Below are 17,345 nucleotides of genomic sequence, written 5' to 3' on the forward strand. Positions count from 1 at the left end.
TGCCTAAAAGTGTTTTTGTCGTGTGTGTGTGTGATGTAGAGAAAGAGAGATTGGAAGAGATTGGAGGGCGGGAGGGGGGGGGGGGGGTGTTGATCATGCTCAGTAGAACTGGTAGCATGATTTTCAGTTCCAAAAGTGGCTACCATGGAGGAGGTGTTGAAAATTGTAGCACCCGAAGTAGACAAGATGCAAGTTGACAATGCAAAGATGACTAAGAGACTGGAAGCACTTTGTGCTAAAAAGATGGAAATAGCTTTTCACAATATGCCAGAGTTTGCAGAAATGATGAGCAGAAGACTCAATGGCTGGTGGATTAAAAGCAGGGCTTGGGATATAAGGAATATGAAGATTTTGGAGAGGATGGAAAGAAAGGAAGCAGAAAGAAGGGAAAGAGAGGAAGCTGAGAGGCAAGAGAGAAGGAGAAAGTTGAAAGGGAGAGGAACAGGCCTGTGTGTATTTTACATGTTCATGCAGTATGTCTTGCTGATGTTAACATAGTTAAGCCTGTCGCTCATGTGAGGAATATGATGAAACTTGACAACTAGTGGGATGATCTTTTAAGGGGGAGAATTAAAACATTTAATGAGGAGGCTATTAGCATTGTACAAATCCCTGAGACTTTATGCAATACGTGGAGTGCTAACTCTGTGGATGTCAAAAGGAGTAACAGGAAAGTAACAGCTCTGATATCACATGGAATATGAATAAGCTGTACTACACAAGCACTAACTCACAACCTCAAAAAACGAGCTGCTGACATTTGCTGCTTAAGCTTTCTGCCGAAATTGACATATGATGACACAGAGAACTTATGGAGAACAAAATTCCAGGAAGGGGAAAACAGCTGTCAGTGGATTGTTGCTGCAAGGTTTGTACACTTTAAGGGACAAGCCAGTTGAACTGGAAATAAAACTACTATGGTTTACTTTGTATGATATAGTGCCACAAGGCACCACACAGTTGCTTTGGGTGAATAGGAGTACCAAAATACCTAACATCGTGAGAGGAACACAGTCTGAGATTAATATTACAGCGAGACTAATAAGTGCCAATGGTGTTGCCACAGTGGTAACACCGGTTCCCGTCAGATCACCGAAGTTCAGCACTGTCGGGCTAGGCTAACACTCAGATGGGTGACCATGAGGTCTTCCGAGTGCTGTTGGCAAGTGGAGTGCACTCAGCCCTTTTGAGGCAAAATGAGGAACTACTCAATTGAGAAGTAGTGGCTCAGGTCTTGTAAACTGACATACAGCTGGGAGAATGGTGTACTGATGACATGCCCCTCCATATCCGCATCCAGTGACGCCTGCGGGCTGAGGATGACATGGCGGCTGGCCGGTACCATTGGGCCTTCATGGCCTGTTTGGGCAGAGCTTAGTTTTACAGAGAGATAAGTGGGACTACCAGTCAACAAATTGTGATTGTTAGTATGATATGTGAGCATTGTGTGAAGATAGATTTGGGAAAATGTTTTCTAGGAAAGTGAACAGGGAACTGTTGTCGCTGGGACAGTGGTCTCCTATGCTGCTCATGGCACACTCACTGTGTGGCGCATGTAATTAGTCGCAACTGTCGGTATTCTAGTGCATATACACCAGCATTTGCTGGCTGGATGCCAGCTGATACCACTCCAGTCTCTCTACGTTCTGTGAGGAACACGGTTGGGACACCAAAGCACTCGAGTGTGGAGTCACGAGTTGTAATAGAGTGACTGCCACCAGTGTGCATCCTCTCGATGATCCTCTGCTGCTGCCTGATCCTGCACAAAAGTGGCCCACCATTGCTGGGCCAACTTTATAAGTATCAGGACAAAATTAAGGCAAGCATTAACTAAACCCTGTGCTCACTAATGGATGAAGTTTCCTGAGAAGTACATCATGCAACTGAGGCATTTTTAAGTAGGAGACGAAGTACTGATATGTAATCATCTCAAGTCATCAGTGCTGAACAAAAAAGCAGAGAAGTCTGAACACAGCTGCATACCTATTGTACAACCTGAACTCAGGAAAAGTGAAATGACTGTATTGTTATCAAATCTTAAGAAGTTTTCAAGACATCTTATGCCAATGGAACTGCTCTGCAATTTTTAAGAGATACATAAAATACTATCATGGAAACTGTACAAAGCAGCAGAATTGTCACATAGAAATTAGAATGTTCAGATATGTTTAATGACTAGTTATTAAAGCAACACCATAAGAGTGTATATAAACTTAAATTTTCAAATGATTTGTTTTTCTCTACTTCTCATTCTTTATTTTATCGAGTGGTTCAATGTTTAGAAAAAGCTGATAAATATAGTATTCTGAAAACACATTACCTTATGATTAAGTGGAATGACTTTGATGAATGTGAGCACACACAAAGAGCAAACAATATGTTATGTTATACACATACACACGTTACATTGAGGCTATACAATACTGAATTCTGTGGTAAAGTAGCATCATGATTATTGAATCCATGCAATTCTTGGATACTGAATTACACTGATCTCTGAGTCATTTGCTTACTAATTACAGTGTTATGTCTTGGATACCCCAGACAAGTGTGTGACTACATGTGTGTCCATGACGTAGAGTGATACTTCATAACAGTTGCTGCTGCAGCCATGTTTAAAATCTTGATACTTCATTATTATGTTCAGTTATGTTTATGAATTGTTTAGTCTACTAAGATGAGACATTGTGTGTTAGTTAATAAGTATTATAACTGGACGACACGTTCAATAACTTAAAGAGAATTCAGGGGGCCACACTTGTTTATTAGAGATGCTATCGCGAGAGTAAAGGTGCCCATTCAGAGCCCAACCTGTCAGGTGATCCACTAACCAACCATAGCTACAACCTATCCGATTGTGTGTGTGTGTGTGTGTGTGTGTGTGTGTGTGTGTGTGGACACAGGCAACTGATTGGCAGACACTAACTACCTGCCTGTACTGACAGAGTGTGGCCTGACAGGTAGTGGTCAGAATAAGCAGGTGGCGGCTCAATGGATAACTGATGCACCTGAAACATGGACCCAACAGAAAGTTCATCGCCCACATACAGGTGAGTGGGACAGGATTGACCTCAATGGTGGGTCGGTTAGCCTGTGTAAGGGGACCTTAAAGTCGAACAGACTATAGTCATACAAACAGTAAACAGGCACTGGCTTGTGAAGGGAGGGAGGGAGGGAGGGAGGGAGGGAGGGAGGGAGGGAGAGAGAGAGAGAGAGAGAGAGAGAGAGTGAGAGAGTTATTTAGTACTCACCAATGTGGAAATAAGTTAAGAATTCGTGCAGCAGGTGACAAACGAGGTCTAAGGAAGTATAGAAAGTGAGCAAGTATTTATTATTTGCACATGACACTGAAGCACCCAGTGCAGGGAGGACTGTGCCTAAAACTACCCCCCTCCCAAAGAAAAATCCAGAATGAAATATGCGATTTCAATTTACATGTACTTGTCTATACAAACAATGAACTGTAAATATGTTATGTAATAGAAAGTTGTGTGTTTATGCCCTTACTAGGTAGGTGTAAGCTATATCAGTAGGACAGAGCATAGAAATATAAGACTTGATTACCCCATGAATCACCAAACCCTTTTTGGTACAGGAAAGTACTGTAAGTTAATTAATTGGTAAAATATTCATACACATGTGGATTATGTTTCACAATCTGATTGACTTGTTGCTAACAACAACTGCGTGATGGAAGATTTCATGTCATCTATTTACACCAACTAACATCACAATCACTGCCAATGCCATAAGCTGTTGCCGAGTCCACCACCATAGCATGATAATGTGCTTGTGAATTTCTGGTTGATGCCCTGCTGGTGTTGGATTTACCATTCAATCCTTTTCCAGCTCGCCGCAGCAGTTTTGAAGAGGAACAATTTCTGGGACTGGAAATTAAATCATCTATCATACCACTCCCTTCAGCTTGACAAACACTTCCTAGCAGTGACACATAAGCACGCTCCCACAAAAAAAGAAAGGTTGTCTTACTGGTCCTGGGGCCAGTGTAATGCCCCAAGGCGGAGAACCTTTTCAATTACACAGATTCTTAGCAAAGATATGAGTGGACCAGCCCTCAGCTGTGATGTTAACAATTTTCAATGGTGTTAAAAAATTTCTTGTTTAACATTTTTTTGGAACCAAATGAAGATTCTTACAGATGAATACATCACTGTCTGGCATTCTGGTTGTTGCTGTAGACAGATATTCTAGATGTAGACATAATATTATTATTATTATTGTGAAGAAGGACTTAACATTGTTAAAATGAAAAGGGTGGTTGTATATTATTTATTAATTACAAGTAAAACTGATCTTGGTCTAAATGAAATGTTGTGATCTTATAGTTTTAGCACCAGCAAAGAGCACCAGATGTTTTCTGCCAAGAGGAAAGTGATGGCTACAACAAGACAAGAAGGAAACTTCAATTAATTTGCATCAAATTCCAGAGCCACCATGACACATGGTAGCCTTGTAAGAGTTGCTCTGCTTTTTGATATTCTCCAAATGGAGGCGATACCTTTCTTGTATTATGCCGGTTTATGTTGTCACCTTCATTTCCTGAGAAAATTCTTTTCTGTCTCTGGTCTCAGTGGTCATGCGATTCCTAACGGATAAGAAATGTACACATGGTCTATAGTATGCTGCAATGCGATGTTTACTCAATCACTCAATTAGCTAACTTTGACTAACTGTCATCGTCAAGCACATTTGTAACGCCTGTATTTCATGCCATTTTCAAATCACTTCCAATTACAAGTAAAAAGTAGCCATATTCTGTCATTTTATGAAAGGATACACATTACAGTGACATCTTTTAAGATCGTATTCTGAACTTTGTTCTATGTACAATAACATGGTAACGCCAAGTTCGAAAGAAACGTCTCCATGCATTCATATAATTGATATGCCTAGCTGGGCAATGGATCCACGTTCTGCAGTGTGGATGCCCAAATACGTCTGATCTCCTGTAGGAATCTCAGAGTAGCGAACATGGTGTCAATGAACAGGGACTGCGGACAGGTGGCACTCAATGGGACTGCGCATCGGCCGTGAGGCATGCTGAGATAGTTCATGCAATTACGATGACACTGTGTCCTGGATGGTGCAGTGGTTAATGTACCTGCTTGGTATGCAGGAGATCCTGGGTTCAAATCATGGTCCAGTGCACATTTTCCCTCACTGCTGGTGATTCTGCATAATGTCCTGCTGCAGTTGATAGCAATGATCCCTTCAGTTCACATATAATGTTTCACAGCTGCAGATTCAGCGTTGTCTCTGTTCTTTCATTCACATCCCGTCTATCAGTTCTGATGTTACTCAAAACTTCAGTTATCATCCCTGTTCATTTCTAAAATCTGTCAACACAGCATGCAAGTACAAAATACAGGAAGCGTGAGAGGTACAAAGTTCAAAATAAAGAAGGCCATCTGTTCCTTTATTTATAACCAAAATACGAAAATATTTGTTTTATTAGAAAATTATGAAAATATTCCAGAAATCTGTCATGGATTCAACCAACAAACACTAATCTGTCAACAGTGTGCTGAACATACACAGTATTTTGAACATGAATAGAACACAAGTTAATGAAATCTTCGCAATAATTCTTCTTCGGGGGTCTGTAAACACACACATATACATAAAAAGTAATTAGTCCACTGAAAACACAAATTAATAGTACACACCATAAAAAATATTCAGAAATTTGTACCAGAAAGGACATCATCAAATTAGTCTAATTAAATGGAAAATGGTATGAACTAAATATATCATGGAATTCAAGTGAAAGGACATATTTTGCGGTGTGAGCATTTAGAATATGTGGCTGTGAGACCTTGCACTTATGGTTTAAACCATTAACATAACCACTAATTTTAAAAGATAAGTTTCAATTGAAGGCACTTTTTCTAGTCATGGCTTACACAAACACTTGTATAACTAGATACAACATACTGCCTACCTCTATTATACTTTTGTATAACTAGATACAACATACTGCCTACCTCTATTATACTGTTGTATATAGCAAGAAGTGATTTGTCTTGGTCACTCAGCTGCCTCTCCTGCTTGCCAACATCTCTATATATTAAATCAGAAGCAAACTTGGCCAACTCTTTTATGTGGCATACTTTAACGGGTATCTGTAAGAAGATAATACAAGCTGTCTTTAAAAAAAATAAAGGGAGGGAGGGAGGGAGAGGGAGAGGGGGAGGGGAGAGAGAGAGAGAGAGAGAGAGAGAGAGAGAAGTGTCGAGTACTTTGAGAGGTGGTATTACTCATTGGAACAAGAAAAGTAAGTCCAATAAACAAGAGTCCAGAAATGCATACTTTCTGCAATAAACACGTATTTACAGGAAGTGTTCAACATGGCGCCAATTCATTGACAATGCACCCGTCTGCCTTCTGGCATAAGGAATGATGTACCCTTTGAAGTATATCCGGTTCTAGTTGCACCTCCTGTCCACATTGAAGATGTGACCCTTTAGTGTCTGCACACTGCTGATTGGCCTGGCTCAGACCAATTCCTTCAAGTGTCCCCATAACCAAAAGTCTTGGGGATTAAGGTCTGGGGAACAAGCAGGAGGCGTGGCCCCACCTCCCTCCCCAGACCAATCAAGTGGCCCTGAAATGTCTGTGTCCGATGTTTGCGCACACTGTGATGAAAGTGTGCTTGTGCACCATCACATGTGAACCACATTTGTGTTCGTAGTTGCAATGGCACAGCCTCCACCAAGGTAGGCAATATATTAATGAGAAAGTTCAGATAATGCACCCCAGTTAACCTTTGTGGTAACATGTACGGCCCTATTAATCTATCCCCAAGTATGCCTGCCCACATGGTGTTTGAGAATTGGTGTTGATGACCCTTTCCTGAATTGCTTGGGGATTTACATCTGCCCACACATGCTGGTTATGGAAATTCACACCACCTTCTCTTATGAACCCTGCCTCATCAGTAAATAAGATCTTGGATGTGAACAAAGGATCTGCAGCACACTTCTACAACAGCCATTTACAGAACCGCCATCTGCAATGATGATCCTGTGGCCTCAGGGCCTGAATGTCCTGTGAATGATATGAGAACAGCAATCATTCGTGAAGTATCCCCAACATAAGAGAGTGAGATGTGTGTTCTGCTGCTGCTAATTGTCGCACAGTGGTACCAGGGGCTTCTTCCAACAAATGTAGCACCTGCACCTCCATCTCATGTGTGCCAACTGTGCGGGGCCTTCCACTGTCAGTCCCCGAGGTGCAACGGTACCTGTGCCCCTGACACTGGAAAAGTCTGCCAAATAGCTTATCAGAGGGTGCTCTGCACCATGGATATTTTTCAGTGTAGAGGGCACAGGCTCAGAGGCTATGTCCGTTTGCTAACACGCAGCAGAATAACATATCTGCCATTTCACTTGTTGAGTAGTAGGCTTCCACTGCTAAAAAATGGTAGAAGAGAGAAAATGTACATTTACTACACCATTTACATATACAAACAGCACAATAAGAGTAACACGTAAGTGAATTTGTGTTTGGAAGAAGCTAAAACACCACGTACATATACAGGGTTGACAGTACTGTGCAATAAGGCACACACACGACGAAAACTAACGTAGCCTACAATACGACTCAAACCACACAACTGACTGCAGATAACCTAATGGTATGTAGATTACCGTGAGTAAGACATCATAATACCCTGCTGACACATTTAATGTAGTGCCAATGCAATGACTGTGCTAATATCCACAACCGAGCGTGGTGCAGCCCTTCCTACAAACACATGTTTATCTCAGAAAGTATGTGTTTCTGGACCCATGTTAACTGGACTTCTTTTTCTTCTCTCAAAGTATTCGACACATTTTTTTGAACATCCTGTGTATTAAGAATAAACAATAAAATTTCACACAGGAAGAAAAGCAAAATAACGAGTATTCAAAAGAAATCAGATCAAAACTGTAACTAAATAAGTTCTTCATTTCAATGCCTTGATGTCTGGTCCTCAGAATCAGTGTTGTCTCTCCACAGTCCCCAGCAGCATCTATTACCTGATATGGACAGAACACACAATTTTTGAAGAGAAAATCACATGCAACTGTGAAGATTAAATCTGGAAAAAATATGCAATATGGCTCTCATTCAGTTCACTAAAATAATACTTCATCACAACAGGCAACACTCCTACAGAAAATTTTTATTATCCTTAACCAAAATCGATTAGGCCATTGTCAATGCAATCGTTACAGAATGATTACAAAGTAACCTTTATTTTTTAATTTCATAATCAGATAAATAAAATTAAAGGGTTGGCGATGCACTCGTATAGTACTGCCTCTTAGCAACAATGTGCAAAATGTTTGTGTGTACATTAAATGGGCATGGAAAGTGGGTAGAAACCCTAGCTTGAGAAGTGGGTAGACATCCCATCCCCTCTTACCAGTCTCCAACATCTTTAATAAATACAGCTAGCACATTCGAGACTGATGTAGATGATCTTTCATTCTAGTATATGGTAACTTTACCGTATTTGGTTAAGTTAACAAATATAACATGTAGTGTTAGGCTGCCCTTACAACTGAGATCCGATGACCAGATCTTCTAAAGACTGTATCCTTTGATATCCCAGTCAATTTTTATTACGATACTTCTGAAAAATTTTGTCACCTTTTGACCCATGCGTTAGCAGGATGCTTATTGTAAACTGGAAATGATAAGATGTTATTATGACCCATACAGTATAACAACACTCATACTAGTTAATAACACAATTTTTTCTAATTGTAGTACATTATAATCAAGGAATCCAAGTTCCAAATAGTTCAAAACTTCTCTCAAATATATTTAAGTTGCTATTGTACAGTTTTATAGCTCTGCTCGAGGAACAGTTTCCAAATGCTGTGCACATCTGCAGAGGGAAAGTCATATTTGAGCAACCATTCTGCTAGCCCAAATCATTAGAATTGGCAATAAATTGCAAATGTGATGATTCAAACTGGTCACGGACAGTTTCAATCAGAAAGAGCCTTATGTATTTCCTTAAAATATCTCAAACTGGAAGTAAGTGGCACAAATCAATTAAAATAAAACATGGTCATTTCTGATTACATTACTGAATTATCTGTAGTGTGTAGGCCAATGACTGACTGGGTGTGTTAGACTACAAATCAAATTAAAGAGTTTGAGATTCGACCCTCAATCGATTACAAGAGGAAAACTGGAAACAAAACCTAAAGTTATCACAAAATCTGCATAAATTCTGGTTTTACATGGTTTACAGTGAGCAGAAACAAAGTAGTGACAGTTCAATAAGATGTGAACATCAGTGATATAGTTGCTCGGATGAAAGGGCACTGGACATATGCTGTGGTCAAACACGGTCTGAAAAGCTTGTGCCAAGGGCTGAGCAGTCTCATGCACTATCCTCTACGCAATGAGAACAGCTGACACTTATTGTATCTGGTGGGTCGCTGGAATTTGTGTATGCAATGGCCTAATTGGCTAACTTCAATGCTAATTAACTTAGACACAGTGCAATGTATCAAATTTTTTCTTAACATTTCTTTCTCAACATAACCTACCCTGCAACACTCTTACAAGCTCTTCAGACTGTTTATGATCACCCTGCATACTGGGGTTGTACGGGAGTTTTGTGTTGTCATCCAGCATTTAGATTTAAAGGTAGGGACCACTCTGGAGAGATCAAAACTGAGTTGGATGCAGTTCTCGTGGGCTCTGGACTAACACTGCAGCCCATTAGGTTTTGGATTAATGAGTTTAAATGTGGGTGTGGACACATTGAATATGTGAAGTGATCCTGCAACCCAATTGAATTTATCACAACAGACATCATCAAAAAATCCTTTATTTTGTAGTGCATGACCAACATGTGAGGTTGAATTATAAAGTGTGAAATTGCACATTGAGGGAACTATTTTGTTGGAACAGGAATGTTGAATTATCCATGGCTTTCTTGGAGTGCGTGGAATTTAACACTTGTCAGTACTATCAAAGGAATGAGTGTGATACAGTTGAGACAGGTTTTCCATTGTTTGAAGATGAATAAATCCAATTAAAGGAAGTCATCTTTTACAACAGAGGAACCTCAATATCTTTCAAGATTAATTTTGCTGTAAATACTTACATTTACATCAAGTACAGTTAGCTTACAGTTTAATTTCTCTGGGTGATCATGGCTGCAGTATGTCTCTCACCCTACAGTCTGATATCCAACCATTAGGATCATGGCCAGATCTAGTAGGAATAATGACATGAAGCTTAACAAAATGCACAAGATAGGTGAGATGGCAAGGTTTTCGAACAATTGTGTTCACAGTCTTAAAAAAAGTAAGTTTGAAATATGATATGAAGTAACTAATTTTTAAAAATACCTACAGCATACAGCACGATGAAGTCTAGCCGGGTGTACACAATATTGTAACCAGACTCCAAAGTTATATGCAGCATTCCCAGTGGAACTTGCTCCAAATTCTGACAGATCTTTTTTATTAAACTCCAATTACTCCAAGCAACTTACCCTGAAAATTTCACACTATAGATAATCCGACAAGAAAAAGACCCATTTTATGAGAATAGGTGAATGGGCAGGAAAGCAATACCTGCATTCAAGAGATCGTTTAACTCTGAACAAATTTCATGCTAGCTGTATGAGAGGTTACCTACATCTGTTGAAAACAATCTACTCAGTTACTACAAACTGTGGACAAATGCTAACAAAGTTACAGAAAGTATGGCATGCCTGCTCTAAAAATTGTCACTTTAATACAATACTGAAAGTGTACACACTATACTGAGAGGAACACTGTTCCACTGTTACCAAATGCTAATGTTTGTAGAATATGGTTGACTGAATGGTTTCACCTACCTGCCAATGACACATTGTATTTTCTGCACTTTCCAATGTTGCCCTTTATTTCACCTCATCCCTTATACATGAACATATTTTCCATGCCACTTATTCAATCAGAAAATAAAGCAACAAAAGTACTTGCCTTAACAATTGCAGCCTCTCCTGGCTCGGGTTTTACAACTTTTTTTGGAGGTTCATTTGATTCTGTGATTTTAAAAGGCCTCTTTGTAGCATGCACTCTCTCTTCTTTTATTTTCTTCCCTTCCTTCATTTTCTTCTCTTCTTTCTCCTTATCACGTTTTGGACAGCTACAAACCCGCACATTCATAAACTGCCGCCCAAGAACATCTCCCCTATAAAGAGAAGATTTTTATATATACTGGAAGATAAACACTCAATATTCTGGTTGCTGTCATCAAAAACTAAAATGACCCTTTGGAACAAAAAGACTATGCATCAGAAAATGGTATCCCATCCAAACATGTGCAACATTTTCCTGACTTGTCTTTTCATCATTTCTTTCAACAAAAAATTGTTGCCCATCATTTTTAGGCACTTGTCCACAACCTTCTAATCTACCTTGTTATGAAAACAAGCCAGTATTTTCCATATAGCAACATAGTGTTTTTTTTTCAGATTGCCTCCAGCATGCCCTAATACCTGCCCTCTCTTGAATTTTAATATTAGTGAGAGGATGATTGAAACAGTTTTTAGAATTTAACTGGAGTTCACTAATCAAATCAGAACAGGGTACAAAATCTCTCACTTGGTTGCACCTTGAAAGGCAGAAATTGGAAGCCATCAGCTTGCCCAATGTGACCCTTAGTTAAAGGTTACATAGTATACCATATATACATTTTGTCTCTTTAGTTCATTGCATTACAAACAGGAAAAGTAAAAAAAAAAAATTTTTTTATCTGAGTCAGACAAGTTTGTAAAAATGTCTTATTTGGGCCACAGGGATCTTTCTGGAAATCATCATATAAGGAAATTATTGAAGTTCAAAGTTATTAGAATAATCTCTACAAAATAGGTTTTCTTCCCATGCTTTCTGACAACAAGTACATCAGTACCGGTATTTAATCATTAATCACTGAAATTTTAGTAACAAAATAAGGAGCAAGGAATAAGAAAAAACAATTAGTCTACTTTGTTGCAGTGTTTCATCAATAGCAACTTCTAAAGAACTAAACAAGTACTAGAATATTAAATTTTTCTCAAAACTTATGCATGCCAGCAAAAATGTACCCATTAAAGTAATGGTTATATGACAGGGGAGAGAGGACGAGTTTTATTATGTCAAGATATGTAGTGCCTGAATTTATAATCAGTTTATAAGTCATAATGAAGTGCTCTCATTTACTGATAACTGCCACAACTAAATTTAAATGCTCAGAGCAAACACAGTCGCCACAGTACAACCATTATTCTGTGAATATGAAGAAAGTTAAATAATGAATGTCTTTCAGAGTCAGTGGGGAAAAAAATAGCAACACCAAGCAGATAACTTCAAATAATGGCAAATGATGTTTCCATAATAAACTTGCCAAACTGACTTACTAAAGTTTGCAAATGCTTACTCAGTGTTTTGTAACGTTCCTTACATAACAATTACTTGTATGTTGAAAAGCATCAACTTCTCAAACAATTAAATTTTTGACTCGTCACTGAAATTGAATCTCTACCGACATAATTTAACAAATGAATAACTTAAGTATGCTGTGCTATAAAGTGTCAACAGAACAATGAAATTGAAGCCTGTCAAGAAAATGTTGAAGTTGCACTTAAAATGCTAAACTCAGTGCCTCATCTGCTTCACAGCCTTTAGCATCACATACAGCACACATTATATTCAAATTCATCTGTGACACAAACCTTTAAGACATAATCACGGATGATACCTCAGCAGCTAACAAAGCCATCTATTTAAACTTGCCTTGGTGGATTATGATACTTATCCTATAATCTAAATCATTGGTATTTACTGTTATTCTTCCTTTTTAAATATTTTGTCAATTTAAAATAATTCTGGTACTGTTAAGATGACACCTCCTTCACCCAAGGTGTGAACACGACTACTGTACTTGTCACAACCTCTTCTGAAAGGTGTAAATCATTAACAATCATATTAACGATGAACTATTACTAAAATATTGCTCTACTGGTGAGGTACCATATGCAACTAAACAAGGACTGGAACACATTTGATTTGTTTGTTGCATCATGAGCAGCAGTCACTTGAAGTTGAGAGGCAGCTCACTGACACAACACAGAACAGACACACAAGACTCAGACTACCTTGACAAGCCTAATTCTCTCATAATGAACCACCTCTAATATTTATGAAAAGTAATGGTCTTGGACAATTGTGCTTCTATCATAAAAAAGAGGAATGTACAAGGACTGTGGCTTTTAAGAGCCTTTTACTCATTTGCCTGCAGTGCGATTTTCATTAGTAGCAATATATCCAGAAACAACAAAAGCTCAAAAATGCAAACAGTGCAACAAGCTTCTAGTGAGATAAATTTATTTTCAGAACACATGTTGAATACCACTTTGACAACTACTATATACCTTATGTGCCATACACCTCTTAGTGCAGCACACCTTTCATTTCACCGTTTTAAAGTAGCTTAGAGGTACTCAACAATTTAAATCTTGTAAATGTTTTCAGTATCATTAACAATTTTTCAGAAGGTTACTGAATGAAAGTTTGCAACAGAAAATAATAATAACAGTTATTAATAAACTATTGTTCATAAAAATTCATGGTGAATTCCCAGACAGATTTTAAATGTGTAAGGTAGAGTAGGGTTCAATCTCTAATATATGCCTTCTGTAAACAATGGTCTCTTAGTTATGCATGGATATTTTATATGTGCATTGTCCATAAAGGCAAGTGTTTGAAAGAAAATATCACAACAGCTTACATATCACAGTAGATTGAAAAATTCAGCCTGGTAACATGCACAGCCCAAAAGTCGGTTGTAAAAAACTTAAAGACTGGTAAGTAAAACAGACAAATATGGACTCACAAGAAATAAAACGTAACAGCAAATGTGAGAGATCACAATGAATCAATTATATGATTATTATGAGAAAAAGCAAAGTAGCCAACTCTCACTTTCTTGGGGATTGAGGAAGAAAACTGTTATATTTTGATTAAAATAAATTTGTGATGGCACACCACCAAGTTGAACAATTGGGACAAGCAACCAGTTGCTCATAGTTCATTCTCATGTGGTAAGTAGTCTACCAATCTGCGATGAAGATGTGTGGAACTGTGAAGAGTGTGTGAAGACATAAGAATTTATGGTGCTCACTAAGAGCTAGAAGAGAGACGTAGTTGGTGGAAACTAGTGAGATGAAAATGGAGAAGGAATTGAATAACTAATGACAACCAACTTACGATCTGTTACAAAAGAGGGGTATTTATCTAGAGGGTATGTCTCACATCCGAGATTCAAATAACAATGTACTACACTACTGGCCATTAAAATTGCTACACCAAGAAGAAATGCAGATGATAAACAGGTATTCATTGGACAAATATATTATACTAGAAGTGACATGTGATTACATTTTCACGCAATTTGGGTGCATAGATCCTTAGAAATCAGTACCCAGAACAACCACCTCTGGCCGTAATAACGGCCTTGATACACCTGGGCATTGAGGTAAACAGAGCTTGGGTGGCATGTACAGGTACAGCTGCCATTGACCAGACGTTTTCAATTGGCGAGAGATCTGGAGAATGTGCTGGCCAAGGCAGCAGACGAACATTTTCTGTATCCAGAAAGGCCCGTACAGGACCTGCAACATGCAGTCGTGCATTATTTTGCTCAAATGTAAGGTTTCGCAGGGATCGAAGAATGAAGGGTAGAGCCACGGGTCGTAACACATCTGAAATGTAATGTCCACTGTTCAAAGTGCCATCAATGCGAACAAGAGGTGACCGAGAAATGTAACCAATGGCACCCCATACCATCACGCCGGGTGATACGCCAGTATGGCGATGACGAATACGTGCTTCCAATGTGCATTCACTGTGACGTCGCCAAACACGGATGCGACCACCATGATGCTGTAAACAGAACCTGGATTCATCCGAAAAAATGACGTTCTGCGTTTCGTGCAGCCAGGTTTGTCGTTGAGTACACCATTGCAGGCGCGTCGAAGGTAACCGCAGCCATGGTCTCCGAGCTGATAGTCCGTGCTACTGCAAACGTCGTCGAACTGTTCATGCAGATGGTTGTTGTCTTTTAAAAGTCCCCATCTGTTGACTCAGGGATCGAGACATGGCTACACGATCCATTACAGCCATGCGGATAAGATGCCTGCCATCTCGACTGCTAGTGATACAAGGCCGTTGGGATCCAGCACGGTGTTCCGTATTATCCTCCTGAACCCACCGATTCCATATTCTGCTAACAGTCATTGGATCTCGATCAATGTGAGCAGCAATGTTGCGATACGATAAACCGCAATCGCGATAGGCTACAGTCTGACCTTTAGCAACGTCGGAAACGTGATGGTACGCATTTCTCCTCCTTACACGAGACATCACAAAAATGTTTCGCCAGGCAATGCCAGTCAACTGCTGTTTGTTATGAGAAATCGGTTGGAAACATTCCTCATGTCAGCATGGTGTAGGTGTCGCCACCAGTGCCAACCTTGTGTGAATGCTCTGAAAAGATAATAATTTGCATATCGCAGCATCTTCTTCCTGTCGGCTAAATTTCGCGTCTGTAGCATGTCATCTTCGTCGTGTAGCAATTTTAATGGCCAGTAGTGTAATTAAAAAAGGATAAATAATAGTAACACTAAAACAAATGTTATTACCTGTTTATAAGAGATGTGGCCACGGGCATTTCAAGACAGTGTTGACACTTCACAAGCAGTTGGACTAGTGATGGTTAACCGTATGCGAGGTGTACTAGTTTTATATGGGACACCCTGTACCTCCCTCCCAAACGTAAAAAAAACTGATGCAGCATTGAAAACATGCTAATATGACTGTGCCCACAGGGACTGAAAGGGTTGTTGTCTATTCTCCTGAGGGATATCGTGTCAAATTCTATCCAGTTGCCAAGTTAGACCATCAAAATCCTGGGCTGGTTGAAGGGCCCTATCCATACTGCTCCAAAAGCCGCCAACTGGGGAGAGTTCCTGTGACCTTGCTGGCTAAGTAGGGTTTGGCAAGGATGAAGACAAGCTGTAGAAACTCTAGCCATGTGCAGGCAGACCTTTCTTGCTGACATTTAAGCGAAATGGAGCTTGCCTGCCATGAATGCAAAAAAACAAGGTGGAGAGCATGGTCTAAATACCGCTGTGTTGTAAGGGTGTCATAGATGACAAACAGAGGGATCCTGCTGCTAAAGGAAATAGCACCCCAGACCATCACTCCTTGTTGCCGGGCCATACGGGAGGCAACAGTCAGGTTGGTATCCCACCGCTGTCAGGGTGTCTCCAGAGACGTCTTTGGTGATCATTGGGTCACAATCCAAACTGGGACTCACCACTGAAGACAATTCTACTCCAGTCAATCAGATTCCACGCCGAAGATGGACACACAGTGGACAGTGGTGGGATACCAACAGCCTGGAAACCAGGAGTGATGGTCTGGGATGCCACTTCTTTTCATAGCAGGACCCCTTCGGTTGTCATTTGCGGCACCTTATAGCACAGCAGTATGTCCACGATACTCGACACCCTGGTTTGTTGCCCTTCATGGCAAGCCATCCTGGCTTTACATTTCAGCAAGATAATGCCCATCGCACACTGCAAGAGTTTCTACTGCTTGTCTTTGTGCTTGCCAAACCCTATTTTGGCTGGCAAGACTGCCAGATCTCTCACCAACTGAGAATATCTGGAGCATTATGGGCACAGCCCTCCAAGCAGCTTTGGATTTTGACAATCTAATGTGCCAATTGGACAGAATTTGGCATGGTATCCCTCAGGAGGACAGTCAAGAATTCTGCATAAGGGCTAGACATGGACGAATGTGTTACTGACATGCTCAACTTGTGAAGCTCTTTCTCTTGAATAATCGTCCACTTTTTCTAATATTGCAGTAATTTGTTTGCTTTTACATGTACATCACATTTACCAACTTCTGTTCCATTCAGATAATTCCTCAGGGTGCGTCTTTTTTTTTGTCTTACAAGTGTACACAATAAGAATGAAAACACATTTTCATACTCTCCCCCAATGTTTTGTATACATGGAGATGACAAAAGTCATGGGATACCTCTTAATATTGTGCTGGACCACCTCCTGTGTGTCGTAGTTCAACAACTAGATGTGACACCGACTCGACAAGTCATTGGGAACCTCTTGCAAAAGCATTGAGCCATGCTGCCACAGTTTCACAACTGTGAAAGTATTGCCGGTGCAGAATTTTGTGCATGAACTGAGCTTTTGATTACGCCCCATAAACGTTTGACAGGATTCATGTCAGATGATCTGGGTGACCAAACCATTT

The 17,345-nt window shown here is 39.8% G+C and overlaps 1 protein-coding gene and 1 pseudogene across 6 annotated transcripts in view; one reads left to right on the forward strand and one right to left on the reverse strand.

Moving 5' to 3' along the window:
• The first annotated feature begins 1,047 nt into the window (after positions 1 to 1,047).
• LOC124614619 lies at positions 1,048 to 1,165 on the forward strand (annotated as a pseudogene).
• A 4,267-nt stretch (positions 1,166 to 5,432) lies between these two features.
• Positions 5,433 to 17,345, reverse strand: part of LOC124613243 (cellular tumor antigen p53-like) — a 151,139-nt gene continuing 139,226 nt past the window's right edge. For all 6 annotated transcript variants that reach the window (XM_047141927.1, XM_047141923.1, XM_047141925.1 and 3 more), the window contains exons 7-9: positions 11,004 to 11,214; positions 6,006 to 6,143; positions 5,433 to 5,621 (exon numbers count right to left, since the gene is read on the reverse strand). In XM_047141927.1, the coding sequence (XP_046997883.1) occupies positions 5,586 to 5,621; positions 6,006 to 6,143; positions 11,004 to 11,214 (385 nt within the window). In that variant the 3' untranslated portion in view covers positions 5,433 to 5,585. The remainder of the gene's footprint in view (positions 5,622 to 6,005; positions 6,144 to 11,003; positions 11,215 to 17,345) is intronic.

Source organism: Schistocerca americana, chromosome 4, assembly GCF_021461395.2.
Source record: "Schistocerca americana isolate TAMUIC-IGC-003095 chromosome 4, iqSchAmer2.1, whole genome shotgun sequence".
NCBI lineage: Eukaryota > Metazoa > Arthropoda > Insecta > Orthoptera > Acrididae > Schistocerca > Schistocerca americana.